The 17,819-nt window shown below is 41.4% G+C and overlaps 3 protein-coding genes across 7 annotated transcripts in view; 2 read left to right on the forward strand and 1 right to left on the reverse strand.

Annotated features, from left to right (window-relative positions):
• The window catches only part of BRWD3 (bromodomain and WD repeat-containing protein), a 20,201-nt gene extending 15,117 nt beyond the window's left edge, over positions 1–5,084 (forward strand). For 2 of the 5 annotated variants that reach the window (XM_017612809.1, XM_017612811.1), the window contains 4 exons: positions 1,509–1,520; positions 1,703–3,220; positions 3,298–3,562; positions 3,721–5,084. In XM_017612809.1, the coding sequence (XP_017468298.1) occupies positions 1,509–1,520; positions 1,703–3,220; positions 3,298–3,562; positions 3,721–4,862 (2,937 nt within the window). In that variant the 3' untranslated portion in view covers positions 4,863–5,084. Of the gene's footprint in view, positions 1–1,508; positions 1,521–1,702; positions 3,225–3,297; positions 3,563–3,720 lie in introns of those variants that run through there. The other 3 variants (XM_017612810.1, XM_017612812.1, XM_017612813.1) reach the window with 2 other exon arrangements.
• A 2,821-nt stretch (positions 5,085–7,905) lies between these two features.
• Positions 7,906–13,356, reverse strand: Rrp5 (Ribosomal RNA Processing 5). The gene is made up of 6 exons (XM_017612834.1): positions 12,976–13,356; positions 11,608–12,910; positions 10,232–11,204; positions 8,546–10,167; positions 8,256–8,421; positions 7,906–8,179 (listed from the first exon to the last, which is right to left on the reverse strand). Exons 1-6 carry the CDS (start codon positions 13,054–13,056, stop codon positions 8,017–8,019), a joined length of 4,308 nt encoding a protein of 1,435 aa, XP_017468323.1. The 5' UTR covers positions 13,057–13,356; the 3' UTR covers positions 7,906–8,016.
• Positions 13,357–13,449: 93 nt separating this feature from the next.
• Dis3 (exosome complex exonuclease RRP44-like protein Dis3) lies at positions 13,450–17,540 on the forward strand. Its single transcript, XM_017612835.1, has 9 exons — positions 13,450–13,611; positions 13,669–13,997; positions 14,067–14,511; positions 14,573–15,145; positions 15,207–15,703; positions 15,763–16,227; positions 16,288–16,491; positions 16,567–16,705; positions 16,779–17,540. Exons 1-9 carry the CDS (start codon positions 13,558–13,560, stop codon positions 17,013–17,015), a joined length of 2,943 nt encoding a protein of 980 aa, XP_017468324.1. The 5' UTR covers positions 13,450–13,557; the 3' UTR covers positions 17,016–17,540.
• Positions 17,541–17,819: the final 279 nt, after the last annotated feature.

Below are 17,819 nucleotides of genomic sequence, written 5' to 3' on the forward strand. Positions count from 1 at the left end.
GATGGTTTAGTTTCACAATTTAATCCGACAGTTGACGCTGTAGTTGAGTTAATACTAAAACTCTTATTTATGATCCGATTTGGCTAATGTTTAAAATATGTATGCAATACTATTGCAATACCTGCTGCCAAGTGGTGCTGAAGTCAAGTTATTACTAAAAATAGCCAAGTGAGAAAGGGGCCGTGAAGGTCAGATTAAATCGAGCTGTTGCACCATTGAGTATATCGTAGATGTATATTGCATTTCTGTAGAACAATGATCCGCACCCATTTTGAAATTGCCACCAACTATACTGTAAAGCTTCTAGGACATTCACTATAGAACCGGGTCATTGTTGCCGCCAGGGAGTGAAGAGGAAAAAATTTATTTCGCTTTGCGAATAACCGTGCTATGAAATTCCGCACAACCGGATATAACACTTTCCTTAGGTTATTTAAAGTGGCAAATGGCCACCAAACCATAATCTTAGCAGACGAATGTGCCAATGAAAATCGTAAACGTGAATTGTTGGTGAAAATGTTGGACCAAAAAGATTCAATAAAATATTTAAAAATTTTGGGCGGGACGAAGTTCGCCGGGTCTGCTAGTATTTAATAAGGTGAAAATGCAGATGCACTTTGATTTTTGCTTATTCAAATTTGAAATCATTTGAACAGTTTAAGGTTTGACACTTTACCAGATTTTACCAGCAAAAATTCTTCGGGTAAAATCTTGCAGCTTCTGACAAAGAGAGGACCGATTTAACTCTCCCATTTTTCCCCTACTTTTCCAGAAAGCCGAATACAGGAACGCTTATGGGCTAATTTCAATCATAATATTACGGTACAGTTTTGCAAACCAGTCAGTTATTGTTTTAATTTAATTTTTGTTTGGACGAACTCTTTATTTAATTGAAATGCATTTACAAGCCGGTGGGTGCTTATTGTCAAAAAGCTTGCCAAGTATTTGTAATTAGTATTAAAGAAATTTCATTTCAACTCTTTTTCTATTTCGACTGTTTTAATGAGTCTTAATTTTGCTTTTTATTCGTTCGACGATAGTATAGGCGGTATACAAGGTGCGTCNAAAAAAGCTTGCCAAGTATTTGTAATTAGTATTAAAGAAATTTCATTTCAACTCTTTTTCTATTTCGACTGTTTTAATGAGTCTTAATTTGCTTTTTATTCGTTCGACGATAGTATAGGCGGTATACAAGGTGCGTCTGACTCGCGAGTCATTTGTGTACGTGTTGACTCGCCTTCGACTACACACAGTTGAATCATTCAGAGTCATGCCAGGAGTCATATATTTATTTTCACAAACACATCCAAAACCGACTCGCGAATCAGACGCACGGTGTTTGCCGCCTATTACATTTTAAGCATTAAAACATTTACAATTTGAAAATTAAAAAAAAAATCACTTCCTGTTGTTAATCCATTTCTCTTCATTCCCACCATGCTTCCATGTATCAATCAATCAATCAATCATGTAATCAAAATCATTGCAATGAATGACGATCATTGTAGGAAAGTTTAGCGGTAAGGTTGCATCTCACTTAAATCGCCTACATACATAAATCACTTTAGCAAATGCCCTTCCTTGTCCTACTTCTATGTTCTGCTTGTGCCGTGTGTCTGATACGCAACATTCGGCCTGCCAATCCTGTTTGAATATTCCCATTTATTTTTGCCATAACCTCATTATAACCTCTTTGTTGTAGATTTATTCCATGACGCTGCGGCTCAGCGCGCTATTCGAATCCCAAATAAAGACGGTTATTAGTAACTGGAAGGCAGCACGTCGGCGTGCAAATAAGAATAAAGCTGGCAGCGCACGCGGCTCTAGCACTAGCCCTACAAAGCGTCAGCCGCCCGATCGTAATCGTGGTGGAGCCGCATCGAAACGTGCACGCACCCAGCGAAACGCACGCCAACTGCGTAGTTCAGATGATGATGATGATGATGACGACGATGATGACGATGAAGATGGCGGTGGTCCGGTGAATGCGCAGTCACGCAGCAATCAACGTCGCGCTGGGGGCGGGGCAACAAACGGCAGGAATGGCCCAGATCGCAGTGCTGTAACTGCAGCTGCGAGTACTTCCGCAGGTTCGAATCGTGTTAGCTCGTCTTCTTCACTACCAAGGCGTGGCGGCGGCGGCGAGCCAACACAAGCAACGCGTAGTTCACGACGGAAGGCTGTCAGTCAAGAGTTACACGATGATGAGGATGAGGAGGAGGACACTGAACTACATGTAACGGACGAGCACAGCAGCGCCATGAGCTTCACCTCAGAAGATAGCGATAGCGATGATAGTTCAGATAATGGTCGAAATGATAGCAATGATGGTTCGGATAATGAAGACGCGCGCGGTAGACGTGGCGCTGCACGCCGTTGCAAGCGACGAAGCGGTGGTGATGATTCGGAAGATAGCTATAAACCAGACAATGATAGACGGGGCAGTAAAAGACGCCGTGGCGGTGCGCGGGGTAGCAAAAAAAAGGCTGCAAAGAAGGCGAGTCGAAAACAAAAGGATAAACAACCACAAGCTGCGCGCAAACGCCGACGGCGTTTCGAAGACGATGGTGATGAGGATTACATGGATCACAGCGGTAAGAGGAGAACGGCGGCAACGGCAACGGTCACGACAGTAAACACAAATGGCGTTCGACGTGCGACAAATGCCGCAGCGTCCGTTATAAAAGCCAATATACGCCGCGGCAATAGGCGTCGTTTGCAATCCTCGGAGGATGAACAGGACGATTTGTTGGCACAGCACACAAGCTCGCAACCGGACGAGAGCACACAGGATACTATTACTGGTCATCCGGCGGCGACGGCGGGCATGAGGACACCAAAGAAACGTGCTTCAGCGGTAGGACGCACGCAGCGCGGCAACCAGGTTAATGGCGCTGGAGAAAATGGAGGGAGTACAAGTGCCAACGCGCTCCTACAACAGAGTCCCTCACGCAATACGCGCATGCAAACGAGCACGTCTGCAGCAGGGGCAGGTGCTTCGGCAGCGTTGAGCAATCGGCGGAGCGCAACCGAAATCGATCACACCTATCACCTGCCTGTGCGCAATGGACGACTTCTAGACTCGGATACAGACTCACGGGAAGTGGCCGCCAACGCGCGTCCAACAAGGTCTAGTTTCAAGCGTGCTATCTTGGAGTGGGCGCGCACGAGCGATGTGGAGGATGCTGCGGAGGATGAGGATAGTGAGGAAGCAGAGGAGGTGCGTGCGTAATAATGCAGAGATTGAAGAGAGAGAGTGAAAGAGAATTTATGTTTGGTTTATTTTATGATTCACAGATTCTGCCAACCCCGACGCCCACAAAGGTGACGCCATCGAAGGCAAATAATGCCAGCAATCTATTGAACGGACCATCAACCAGTCGCGCCGCTTATGGTGGAGGAGTAGTTCCCGTAGCTGTTGGACAAGTGCGTCAGCTGCGCACCAATCGCAACACAGTCGTTGAGCCAACGGATGAGGATTCGGAAGATGGTGACGGAAGCGAGAACGAGCCGCTCGTTTCGAGTCAAGGCAACGGAGTGGCCGCCAGTGGACGTATGCATTGTAAGTAACCTTCCTCTTAACCTTAGCCTTAAATAAGTAAAATCCCTAAGTATCAAATTTTTTCCTGATCATTTGACTACTTCCGCTAATGAAGTTTCCCTTCAAAAATATTTCCTGGAATTGCCCTAACGATTGTTTCTTGGTTTTCTTTTTTTTAGTGGCTAGTTACCCGCCAACCCGCAGCACAACTAACACTGCCACGCCGCGCCTACAGGCGCACGCAGCTGCCATGAGTAACGCGCATATGACGCGCTCACATGCCACATCTACGACGTCATCATCGAACATAACTACCTCTACAATATCGGCGCACGATCACAACTATTTGGGATCCGAAGCACTGCGTCCGTCTTCATCGGCAGGCGCATCACGCAGCGCTTCACGTCGTGTGCTATCAAGACACCAGCGCAACGCTGACGAGTTGGACAGCAGTGCGGATCCGCTGGATAACACAACCCTTTACATACGCACCTCAGGTCTACGCCGTGGTACACCCACTTCGACGACGCAAAGTGCTTTGAATGGTGGGACAGTGGATGCCACGATATCGGCTGCCGTAGTGGCAACGCTAGCGCCACAACCTACGCGCACAGTTCGACGAGGTCGTTCGCGCTATAGTCAAGAACACTCGCAAACTGCCGAGGACGACGACGACAACGATGATGATGTGGCAAGTGAAGAGGATGCCAGCGCCGCTTCGGACGAGGGCACTGACGGTGGTTCTAGCGCGCATAACGATGTCGACGTCGACGATGATGCCACTGATGACTCGGAAGACAATCAGCCATTGACTTCGTACGTGCCGTCAGAAAGACGAACTCGCAATCATGGCAAACCAGCGCGTCGCACTAATAGCCGCCGTCGTTCGGACGACTCCTTCGTGTGCGACGATGACGATGAGGACTACGAGGTGGAACGCCAGCGAGAGCGGCGACGTCAACAACAAAAAGCACGTTCGCGTCGTCGGCGTAGTGACGGCGATGGCGGTAGCCCTCCACGCGGTAGCCGCAAGCAACGTGGCTCACGCAACCAAAAACGACCGCGTTACAACGAGCAGAGTGACGATGAAGCGTCGCATGACTACGTGAGCCTACGAAAGCGGCGCCGTGAGGTGGATGTGGGAGAAACGAGGGAAATTGTAGGCAGCACTTCACAAAGGCCGGCGACACAGCGACTGTCACGCAATCATGAAGATACGGAAAGTTCAGACGGGGACGATGACGAACAGCTGGTGAGCGTTAGTAGTCGGGGGCGTGTGCGAAAAATTTCGGCCAAGGCGCGTCGTATATTTAAAGAGTAAACCAGTGTGCTGGCTGCGTTTGAGATACCGACGCAGCAACGAAAGTACTGGCGTTTGAAATGACTGTTTAAAAACCATATGCACACACACACACTCACACTATGCATATACATACGTAGTTGAAATATTTACGGAGGAAAACGAATGTGTGAAGAGTAGTATGTATTGAAATAGGAACTTAATTGAAGATATTACATTTAAAAATGCAATTAAAAAAAAAAACTACTTTAAAACATGTATGTTTATGTGGAACTCGTTTCAGTCGCGCTTACACAAAATATGCGCTATTATGCGATCTCGCAAACGCATTGCACACAAATACGCGCGTGGCTAATTAGTAATTTAAGATTTAGTTAAAATGTATGCTTTAAATAAATAGTATGTATGTTTGCAAATTGTAGGAACATGAAAGCTGTTAGAAAGACGCAACAACAGACACGAAGTAGTAATAAAAAATAAATCGTATAAAAGAACTTTGTAGCTCTATGGCATTAATATGCAGGCAGGTTCTGTAATTCTCTTGAATTTTAACAAACTGCACTTTGAATCCGCCATTCGGTGTACGGTGTTAATTTTCCGAGTTTTATTTCCACTTTCACTCGGATTGCAGAACATGCCTGATTAACAGCCTCATTGCGTAAGTCGTAAATTAGGCTGAATTGTACGACTCGACAACATTAGCATTGTCTACTGTCGTGCTGAAATAAGTAAATGACGAAAATTGTCGAAAACTATGCAGTGCTGCCAAGTTTTTCCATTTTAATACACTAGTCGAGTGGAAATTTTAGGCAATGGCGCTAAATTTTCGATACGATTCGACTGTCAAAAAACGACTTGCATTCGGCACGACTCTCGCAATGAGGCTGTAAATTTTACGGACATTATGAAACCACCAGCAGGTTAAAAGAAATTTATTTTTAATTATCTTTACTTATTTACCCGACTAATGAATTAAAAACTTTCCATACGCCATTTAATTGTAATTATTTACCATTTATATATACATATATGTCGCTGAACCAATGTATTGTAATTAACTCAAAGCAAGTGGATAAATCTCGAAAAGTTTGTATTTTACTATAAATTTCTAGGCTTTCATGCTCCCATTATTACAATTGTTTAATATTGAAAATCCATACTTTGTATTTTTTTGTTTATTTTTTTTTGTTTTGGAATGTTTTTTTTTTATATTTTGAAAATTTTTTCGCTCAATTAATAGTTGCGTTCCAGATGCTTTACGATTTGCAAGTTTTTACAGGCAGTCGTTCCAGGTGACCACCTTCCATAAGGTTTATTATTTGGAGAAAACAGCTGTTCCTGCAAATCGGGAATATCGTGAAGCATCTGGAACGCAACTAATGTAAACATGCATACATAGCGATTTACCATCTTTTTCATGCACCGTAACGCGAACCGGATCGGTATTGCCCATCATCATCACCATGCATTAATCCATCATAACTTATTTCAATGTAATTTTATAATTTACCATATAAGATCAAATACAAAATAGTAATTGCGTAAAAAAACTATTCGTTCATTCATTTTTCTATTGCGGCGAATCGAAGTTGGTATTTATTAGGGGAGCACTCCATAATCCCGACAAGATATAATCCAGAAAATTTAAAAAAATCCATACAATAAATTCAATACAGGACACATATGTAAATACAATCCCGACCGGGGACAATTGTGTCACAGTGGACGAAACTACAGACATGCCACAACACAACACCCCAGACAATTACGGGATGCCTTCTGATCTCGCCAGAACATCACATCCACAGTGAAGCCGAAATTCTCCCAGTATTGGGCACAACATCAGGCTCAGCAAGCAGTTCCTAGTAGCACCCTATAAACGTCAGCACTCGTGCAGCTCCTCTGGGACTGCGACCGTACAGACAGGCTATTAACAGCATTTACAAACGCCAGTCGAATGAATGCCATCATCTGTAAAATCACCACTTGTCAACTGCCACGAGACCCGCGTAACTCTGGCTGGACTCGCCTCCCAATATCCAAAATGAGTGTCCAACATGTGCAGATTCACACCATGACACAAACCACTTCTTCCCATGCCTACTCAATCCAACTCAACTAACACCTCTCTCACTCCGGTTCTACCCCATCGAAATATAAAGTTTTTATATTTTTTCGAGATTTTTTGGGTGGATTGTGTCTTGTCGCGGGATTATGTATGGTCGGGACTCGGTCGTGTCTGGATTATGACGGGTCGGGATTTGGTCGAGTCTGGATATTGTCTGATCGGGATTTGGCCGTTTCTTGAGGTTTTTGGTGTACCTGTAAGATATAGTTGCTATGAAAATATGGTTAAATAAACAATTGGGGTGTTATTGGGTGGGAAAGCTTTCAAAGACATTTTTCTCGACGTTGATGCCCAAAAAAAAAATAGCCAGTCGGGGTTAGACTATCTCACCAAGGTTCTCAACCTGTCGATGAGCAATCTTTGTATTCTGTATTTGTGGAAATCGCAACAGAATAACCCCAATACTTAAGCCGGGGAAATCCGCCAACAAGGAGGCGTTTTATCGGCCGATAACTCTATTTTCGCCTTGAGGCCTTGTTACTACCTCAATTCACGTGTCACCTGACGCCAGCGAAGCATCAGTATGGCTACCGTAAAGTGCATAGCTGAGGGGCTACTCTTTAATGCGATGCGAAATAAAATTGCCATGCGATAGGCAATCGCCACAGGGTATTATTTACGACGTATTTGCCTATCGCATCGCATTGCTCTTTCGTATCGCATTACAGAGTAGCTCCCTGAACTTACGGTCATAAACACCTACATAACTAGTGGTCTTAATCATAACCGCGCTGTAGCAGAAACGGCCTAGAAGCGTTTGACAACGTGCGTCGCTACTCGCGACTAGAAGGCATAAAGTTCTCCTCTCGCAGGTACTCAAATGGTGGCCTGCTTGTAATCTAAGTGGTAAGCCACATTTAGAGAGAAAAATGTTATTTTGAATACCCATTTGACCTTCTCTAGTAAGTAAAAACCGAGTCCATTAACTAATTTCAAGCGTTAATCGAACGAGCTTACAACTTCTCGTCGCACACTATTTTTATTTTTATTAAACTTAAAAATAATACGTATAATAAAATTTATATTCACAAGCTTAAGCGATTTTGTTTAGACGTGCGCAGCGCGTTTCACATATTCTTTAGCCAATTTTTTCACTTTCTCCACATCTGCGGGCGTTCCAAAACGCTCTTCGAATTCTAGATACTTCTTGAAAATTGTGCGCATTTTCTTCATTGGTATCTTTTGTATGACAGCACGCTCTAATACGCTTCTACAGAGGGGAGAAAACATTTTTTTTTTTTAGTTTTATAGTAAACAGCTGCTATTCATTTTAAAGAAATACAAACCTCGCCGAATCAGTCATATCGGATTTCACCAGCATGTCTACATATTGTGCCCAGACATCAACACGTTTAGGATATGAGGTAACTACCTGATCGAGCAGTGTTTGCGCCATTTCATTAAGGCCATGTTTATGATTTAAATTGCCAAAAGCAACAATGGTGTTGACATCTAAACAAAAGTGTTAATTATAATTATATAATAGTAACATGAAATGGTTTTCGTGTGTGCATTAAACTTAAATGAAAATACGATAAACCCATTGCAAATTACAATTGCCCAACCCTCTACCTACGTTCTCTTTCAGGCAGTGACGCCAAAGCCTTGTGCAACAGTTGCTGTGCACGATCAGGCATCTCTATGCTGAAATAAGCATTCGCTGCTGCAAGCCACACCTCCGGCTGTGCTTTGAATTTCTTTGTAATTAAGCCGATCATCTCGATGAGTTCTTGGGTTTTCTTAGCGTCGCAGAATATCTCTATCACGCGCAGGTAAATTTTAAGCGGATCATTGTAGTTAAGCGCCTCTTTAAGCACTTCATCAAAGGCTTCTTTACTACCGTAGCGCAGCTCCAAATTCAATAACGCTACCCATATGTTAAGTTGCTCATTATTTTCACGATAGGATATGGCTTTGATGGCGCGACGTGCTACTCCACGCGCCTTATCGATCTCTGCCGATTGTAGGTGGAAAACCATATAGTTGATCCAGTGTTTGCTGTTGTTGGGCTCGGACAGTACCAAGCGATCGAATTGATCGACACTCTCTGGTAGATGATGCGGATCAGCATATTTGGCTTCGATTTCTCGTAAGCGCGTCTCCTCTTCGCGTTGTAACTTGAACTTCTCTGCCGCAGTCAATTTTTTCTTCTTTTTACCGGCTTCTTCGGTGGCATCTGATCCATCTTCATCGTCGTCGTCGCTGGAGACCGCAGCTTTATCGAGCAATTGAGAGAGGTCTGTGTTCCAGAAATCGCCAATACCAGGTAGTAATTGTGGTGCAGATTTGGGTTTAAATGCGATCTTCGGCGGCTTTTCGTCCGTATCTGAAGCGCGATTGTTTTCAATTATAACAATATCATTGGGTGTTTTGTCCTCGTAGAATAGTAAATCATTTGTTTTGGATTCTTTGGCCACTTGTTTTTTCTTCTTTGCAGCTGGGGGGCTAGTTTCTTCGGCAGCCAACTTTTTAGTTTGCTTTTTCATTACCTTTTGCGCACTTTCTGATTGCTTTCCAATAACGGCAGACGTGGACGCAATGACAACTGGTGGTTCTTTTTGAACAGCTTTTTCTTTTTTCAATTTTTTCGGCTTAGGTGCATTATTAAGTTCCATTTTGGCTTTGCGTTTCTTTTTCATATCATGCCACAGCTTCCAGGTGCTCTCCGGCACGGCGATGGGCAGCTTCTCGTGTATGAAGGCAAGCTTGCAAAAATCACCTTCAGTAATACCAGCGCTAGCCGAATTTTCAAAGTCATTAAAATGCAATCGGACCGGGCAATAGACTAATGGATTGGGACCTTTCTTCAGGGAGCAAACAAAGACTTGATCTGCCTTCAGCAATATTTTGGCATTAATGCCAGTTTTGCCTATCAAATTACTTGGTAAATTCTTATCACTGCTGACGTGTGAAACATCGCCTTGCTTGTTGCTGATGTAGACCAATTCATTTGAGTAGTCTACCCAAAGTATAAGACATTCTTGGTTTGCATCCATTTTGGGTGGCTTTGATTTTCCGACTAACGAAGATTTGACCACTGCTGCCACTTTCGTTTTTTCTATCTCGTATTGCCAATCTTTTGTGTCAGCATTTACGCCACGGAAATATGCGACGACTTTATCGCCAACTTTGTGTTGGCCTACACCGTAGCCCAACCGCTTGTGAGCTTTTCGAATATCTGATACTTCATTCAGGTAACTAAAAACGTGATTAATGTTAATGCCATTTCAATGAAGACATACGTTAAAGTATGCATACTTACTCTTCAAGATCTCGCGCGGTGCTACTTAGTTCACCATCCCATACATCTGTTAATTTGGCAGTCACTGTAATTGTCCGTGTTGTTGGTTCTTTGCCAAGCACTTTCACATAAACCACCTGCTCGGGCGTTAGTTGAATGCTCGCACTTTTGAATGCTTTTACCAAGAGCATCTTTATATGCACTTTCACCAACTTGCCATAGTTTCGTATCGGAACCAACAAATCCACAACATCCTCATGTACATTCTTGACATGTGCCTTTAAAATGTCCCCTGGCTTTATATTTTGCCAGTTGTTAGTTAAATGTGTTAGGAAATAGGGCACATCGCGCAAACTGAATATGTTCTTTACAATGCACACTGCTTGTGCTTGTGTATTTGGTGTATAGGTGCGTAATTTGCCATACAATAAATCCGGATAGTCCGAGAGCAAACGCAGCGGTACTAGTCCTTTAACCTCGATTGCATTTGCTTCGGGATCCTCATCCTCGTCGTCATAGACCCCTTCGGGGTGGTAGCAAATTTTTATTTCCAGCCCCGAATCTAATGTATGCACCACCGTAGCTGGACATATTTCGCCTAGACTGAAAGTATCGTGGGCTAACGTTAGCGTGATTTGTTGCCCGTTTTTAGTTAGTATGCGAAATGCCATTGTCTGACCCTCATAAAATGTATACATCTCGCTACCTAGTATGCTGCTCAGACGTTGCTTATACAGCATTCCTTTAAGATTATTGAAGAACCTGACCAATATATATTCCTTGTTACATTGAACTATGGTGCCAATGTAAGTGGAATTTGGATGTGCCTTTTCAAGCGAGGTAAGCACTTTGCAATGTTTAGTCAAGTATTCTTGACGATTCGTTAGATAGACTGTTCTGCGATCTGTGCTAGTGCTTAACACACGACAGCGTACTTTGGAATCTGGCTCTAATATTTTGGGTACTGGAGCAAGATACAGTTTCTCGATGATGCCTAAAATTTATAATTTAAACCACAAATTAAACAATAAATAAATAAAGTCTATTTTTTTAATTGAACTTTCATTTAACAAATTAAAACTTGCATTGCACTACAATTTATGGGGCGGCTATAAAATACTCAAAAAAATCTGAAAAACCTGATTACAAAGTTGAAAATTCAAATGCAATTATGCAGAATTTTTATAATTTTTGCACAAAGTTTGAAATATAGATTTATATCATGGTGTAGTAATAAGATCGAGTTTATAATTTCACCATGGATTTATATTATATTTGTTGTAAAATGAGCTAGACTTTTATGAATTAATAATACACATTAAATAAACAAAAGAAAAATTGACAAAGTTGCTCAAAACGTATTTCTAAATTTAATATTATACATTTTCTTCACTTACCTTTTACCCTGCCAACCTGCATTGCATAACCTCCGACTTTAGCTTCGCGTTCTTTAACTATGGCTGTCACAAATTCACCAGGTTTAACATCATCCAAAGTAAATACCTTTTCATTTACTGTCTTTGCATCATCGGTGCAAATGTAAAGTGAATCCATTGGATCATAGTCAAGCACTCGCACCTTATGCTTTGTTTTCTTTGCATATTTAACCAGCACCTCATCCTGATCATAGTTCCCCTTATAATTGGCCTTAATAGAACGATACGAAAGCACTCCCTTAAATTTGTTATCTAACACTAAAATTACACCACCGGTTCCCAAGTGGTGTACTCTAGCTGCTTCTATGATGTCGCCTCTCTTGTATTGTGGCTCAACAGATTGCTCATTGGACGATGTGCGTAAATTTAAAGTCAAATATACAAGTTTGGTAAGCGGCATAACGTATAAAATGCGTGCATTAATCGTAGAGTTTATCTCGTAATCTTCCGGCAACGCCAATGGCTCAGCCAATTGGTGCTCATTTATGTATGCAGTGAATGATTCATTCATTATGGTGCCCTGTAGGCCATCTTTAAGTACTTTTGCTACGGAAAATTGTACGATCGTACTGGGTAAAATGTAATCAATATTTGGTTCCATTTGATTTTTGATTTTCATGTTATCCGGCTTGATTTCTTTGCAAATACATGTACTAACTGACTTGTCGGTTGTCATTTTCTCAACTTTTAGAAAAATTAACTCTCCAACAACGTGATCGGGTTGCGCTTTCTCCAATGGCACAAACGTACGTAATCCTTTGATGCCTGTTTCTATGATATAACCATGCTCCTGTACCTCTTCAACAGCACCATTAAAAACGAATCCCTTTTTGATGTTCATGTGTGACAATTCCGAATGCACTTCACTTGGCCGCAACGATAGTAAAATTTGCATTCGACCATATTCATTTTGCTTTATTTCCTGTACGCGTCCGTAAACTGGCTGACCAATGTGATATAATTCTGTTAGTGGTTTAAAATTGTTCCCATTTTCGATTTGCTGTAGAAATTCGCGGGTAGCTTTAGTATACGAATCCGATATTTCCAAAGCAGAGACGCGTGCAATCATGCGGCCGGGTAGTGAGATACTAAGATATAACTGGTCTATAGCCTTCACTACACCCATTATATTCATGCCATCCTGAATGGTATCGTAACTGAGTAGCTCAGCAGACACCGACTGGATTTGATCATTTTCAGCAAATTCAGTATCCTTTGGCTTAGACTTCGGTTTCTTGATTTTCTTCTGTAGTGCTCCAAAAATCTAGTGGAAGTATATGTGAGTCAGTTTGTGTTGTGGATGGCTCAATCATGCTTTTGGGTACTTACAATATTTTCTTTTGGTTCATTTGTTTTATTTTCCTTTACAGGCAATCCGCCTCGCGGAAAGCTCTTTTCGACAATAACCATTTTTTTATTTTTTCCTGATAATTTGCACAAATTAAATAAAATTCACTAAAAAATTGACCATTCAACTGATGAAGAAAATAAAAAATGCGCAGGAACACATAAAAACGAAACACACGTGTGGTTGGGTAAAAGTGTTGCTTTCTCTTCCAAAGGGTATTTATGTTATCCATACGTTTGCCGTAAATAAAATAGTTTTTAGCAACATCTGCATATGGTTACTATAGCAAACACATATTTGTTGCCCAGGTTATATACATAGGTCAAAAGTTCTACATCTGTATTTAATTAATTAATATTGAATTTATTACCCCTTATACTTTTGCTAATTTTTGTGATATACCCGAATTTTAGCGTCAACAACACTTACCTTTGTTGATCAGCTGTTTCAACAATCCACTTTTGTTGTTCTTCCACATGTTTAGTGATTTTGTTAGGCGAATTTGGGATTTTAATTTGGTTTTAATAGTTTTTTTTGTTTAAATACCTAAATTTCGCTTAAAAATGCAGACCATACGCGAGTTCACGCGTAAAACAAAGCGTGGCAACATTCTAAAGGTAATACATACAACAAAAACATACATATTTCGGAACCTTCATACAAGATCCTTTCAGATCGTACGTGAGCATTATCTACGTGATGACTTGGGATGTGGTGCAGAGATATGCGAAAATTGTGTGCAGGACGAAACTTCTGTGGCTTTACTTCCTGAGCGCGAAGTAAAAAGCACATTATTCCCTTTCCCGCACTATATTGTGTTGGATACAAATGTTGTGCTGAATCAAATCGACGTGCTAGAGGAGGATGCTATATCCAATGTGATTGTATTGTCTACGATGTTGAATGAGGTTAAGCATAATAGCAGTGCGGTTTACAAACGATTCCGTGATGTTGTGCAGCATAAGTCGCGTGGTTTTTACGTATTCGTAAATGAGCATCACAAGTAGGTTGATCACTTTTTTTACATATAATGATAGCTAACGCGTGCACTTCATTTTATTTTTCCTTGCAGGGACACTTATGTTGAACGTGAGCCCGGTGAGAGTGCTAATGATCGTAATGATCGCGCTATAAGAAAAGCCACACTCTGGTATGATGTCCACATTGGGGAGGCACAAAATAGTCGTGCTTTTCAAAAGTCAGGACGCCCTCGAACCCGGGTGGTGATGATAACGGAGGATGCCGCCAATAGGGAGCGCGCTGAAAAGGAGGGTATACTAGTAGCAAATGCCGAGGAGTATGTAAAATCGTTAACTGACTTTCCAATGTTAATTGATAAGTATGCCCGTAAGAATTTCGAAAGCGATAAGAAGACATTGCCCATCTTTCCAACACACTTGAGTATAAACGATATACATGACGGCATTAAGGCGAAACGACTGCTGCAGGGCTCTTTTCAGGCGTCTCGTGAGAATTATCTAGAAGGAGCAGTATCGGTCGAAGGTTTCGAACATCCGGTAAACACAATTGACTATTTTATCGTACTCATTTCGACATTACATATTTCATAACTTACAGGTTCTTATACAAGGCCGTGAAGCACTAAACCGTGCTGTTGACGCTGATATTGTGGCTATTGAGCTCTTACCTCAAGAAGAATGGTCAGCTCCTAGTGAAATTGTTTTGGAAGAAGGCGTTGATGAAGATCCGGGGGATAATGTAGAACGCACAGCCAAAGAAAAAGTAGTTTTTGAAAAGAATCGCGGGAAAAGAGAAGAAATTCGCCCTACAGGCAAGGTGGTAGGCATAATCCGCCGCAAGTGGCGTCAATACTGTGGTATATTACAACCCAGTCTGTTGGAAAACACATCACGCCATATCTTCATTCCTGCGGATCGTAAAATTCCACGCGTACGCATAGAAACGCGTCAGGCAGAGCAACTGCTGAATAAGCGCATAATAGTAGCTATTGATTCTTGGCCACGCACATCACGCTATCCGCATGGCCATTTCGTACGCAGCCTTGGACCGCTGGGCGATGTGAACACCGAAAATGAGGTGATACTCCTGGAGCACGATGTGCCGCATAGCAAATTCTCCGAGGAGGTGCTAAGTTTTCTACCACAAATGCCATGGATCATTACACCGGAGGTATGATATTTTATGTATTAACAAAAAAAAAGCCATGTAAACTTTTTTAAATTGTCCGCAGGATTACGAAAAGCGTGTCGATTTACGCGATTTGAATATTTGCTCTGTGGATCCGCCAGGTTGTACGGATATTGATGACGCTCTACATTGTCGCGAACTGCCTAATGGGCGTTTAGAAGTAGGTGTACATATCGCTGATGTGAGTCACTTCATTCGTCCTGGCAACGCGTTGGACAAGGAGTCAGCGTCACGTGGTACCACGGTTTATTTGGTAGGCAAACGTATTGACATGGTACCGGAACTATTGAGTTCCAATTTGTGTTCGCTAGTAGGAGGTGAAGAACGTTTTGCTTTCTCTTGTATTTGGGAACTGGACAATGAGGCGAATATATTAACGAAACGTTTTCACAAAAGTGTTATCAAATCCAAGGCAGCGATGACATACGAGCAGGCACAAATTATTATTGACGATACAACGCAGCAAACGGAAATCGCCAAATCTCTTAGAAATCTCAATAAACTGGCGAAAATATTGAAAAAGCGACGTATGGACAATGGGTAACAATTTTTTATTTAATGGTTTTTTATGTATTCGTGCAAATATTTCATATTTACAGCGCTTTGGTGCTAGCGTCACCGGAGATACGTTTCCAAGTCGATAGTGAGACGCACGAACCACTCGAGGTAGAGGCAAAACAAGTGCGTGAAACGAATTCCATGGTTGAAGAATTCATGTTGTTAGCCAACTGCACAGTGGCTGAACATATCTGTACCGAGTTTCCGGAATGCGCCATGTTACGCAGGCATCCCCGGCCAGCGCCTAGCAATTTCGAACCACTTATTAAAGCGGCGAATCATCAAGGCTTTGAAATTAAAATTGATTCAGGATTGGAATTGGCTGGCTCATTGGATGCTTGTGTGAAGCCAGATAATGCATACTTTAATACAATGATACGTATTCTGACGACACGTTGCATGATGCAGGCAGTTTACTTTATTAGCGGCACACTGCAACCAGAGGAATTTTTCCATTACGGGTTGGCGACACCGATTTACACACATTTTACATCGCCAATTCGAAGGTAGACGTGCTTAGACTTAATTGAAATTTAGAATTAAAATTATATAACTTTAATATCCAGATATTCGGACATCATTGTGCATCGCCTCTTGGCTGCTTCTATAGGCGCTGATAGTACATATGCTGACCTACTCGATAAGAAATTGAACGAAGAGTTGTGTCATAATCTAAATTACCGACACAAGATGGCACAATATGCGGGACGTGCATCAGTTGCGCTAAATACGCATTTGTTCTTCCGTGGAAAAACTCAGGACGAAGAAGGGTAAGTGAAATTGGCAAACCTACCTTGAATTTTTCCAATTTTTACTGATTGTTGAATCGTTTGTTGTTTTCATAGTTATGTGCTGTTTGTACGCAAAAATGCATTACAAGTGCTTATACCAAAATTTGGTTTGGAAGGTACTGTATATCTGAATTCGTTATCCGGCGATAAAGCGGCCACACCAGGCGGTGTAGTGTTCAAGTTTAACGAGGAGGTGAGCTGACTGATTATTTTTTTTTATTTTTTATTTTATGCCCTTTCATTTCTAAAAAAAAAATCCTCTTTAGGATTATACACAACGTTGTGGAGATGTCGTTTTTCATGCGTTTGATCCAGTAACTGTACGTTTGAGTTTGGATTCGCGTAATGTACAACATGAGAAGCTGGTTTTCCAATTGGTTAAACCTTATATAAAAGGCTTCAGCGCCGAATCGCCGTTTGATGTGGAAATGTCGGACGCAAAGGCAACAGAGGAAGCTCCGCCACAAAAGAAAAGCAAGAAATCACAGAAGAAAAAACCATAATTTCTTGATAAACTTTATTATATATATATTTTTTTTTTTCTAATAAACAAAAGTCGCAAGTACATACGTGCAAAAATTAAAAACGAAAACATGTCGAGTTTGAGTTTAAAGTTTCACTTGCGTAAATGTATATTTACTGTTTGCAAACGTATGTACATATTTGTAAATACATACTATGGCATTTAATCGCATGTATTTGCGTTTCAGATTAACTACATAGGTCCTCGTAAATGAAATGTGAATGCACCTATGCCTCGAAATTAGCTCGCGCATATATTCGAAACAGCACTCTTTTAAGAGACAAGGAATTTATAAATAACACTGTGAAACAACGTTTTTAGGGCCCCGACGAAATCTTGCCCAAGCGCAATTGTCAGCAATTTTTTCGTGGAACAATTTAATTCCTTAACACTGACCAGGGGTCTTTCTGATCCTTATTTCGAAAAAGTAAGATCAAGACCATTAAAAATGGCAGTTAGGAGACTGACATTTTCTAAATAGGTGGTCAGCAGGTAAATTGAAGATTAAATTTACGAGAGTTAAAATATTCTACGAAAATATATGTATGTATACTTAAGTGAAGAACTATGTTTCATGCAAATTTATATACTCCATATTAAGAAAATTGTGTTGAGGTGAAGCAAAATCCTCTTAGGGCTCGACTATCTCATATGGACACTACCGCTTGCGCTTTATATCGGTGTATCCCTAAATAAAAATCATAAAATTGTTCCACAGTGTAGTTTTAGTTTAGCTTATTTTATTATTTTATTTATTTTTTAGGAATATTGCAACTTAAAGTAG

This window comes from Rhagoletis zephyria, unplaced genomic scaffold (assembly GCF_001687245.7).
Source record: "Rhagoletis zephyria isolate East Lansing unplaced genomic scaffold, Rhagoletis_zephyria_1.1 Rzeph_scaffold_00581, whole genome shotgun sequence".
Lineage (NCBI taxonomy): Eukaryota > Metazoa > Arthropoda > Insecta > Diptera > Tephritidae > Rhagoletis > Rhagoletis zephyria.

Bases quoted from the DNA above. Each gene is read 5' to 3' on its own strand.
- Rrp5 (XM_017612834.1), bottom strand. From the start codon at position 13,056: ATGGTTATTGTCGAAAAGAGCTTTCCGCGAGGCGGATTGCCTGTAAAG. The intron at 11,205-11,607 runs GTAAGTGAAGAA...TATAAATTTTAG, and splicing joins GCAGGTTGGCAGGGTAAAAG to GCATCATCGAGAAACTGTAT. The intron at 8,422-8,545 runs GTAGGTAGAGGG...ACTTTTGTTTAG, and splicing joins GTCACTGCCTGAAAGAGAAC to ATGTCAACACCATTGTTGCT.
- Dis3 (XM_017612835.1), top strand. From the start codon at position 13,558: ATGCAGACCATACGCGAGTTCACGCGTAAAACAAAGCGTGGCAACATT. The intron at 13,998-14,066 runs GTAGGTTGATCA...TTTTCCTTGCAG, and splicing joins TTCGTAAATGAGCATCACAA to GGACACTTATGTTGAACGTG. The intron at 15,704-15,762 runs GTAACAATTTTT...TCATATTTACAG, and splicing joins AAGCGACGTATGGACAATGG to CGCTTTGGTGCTAGCGTCAC.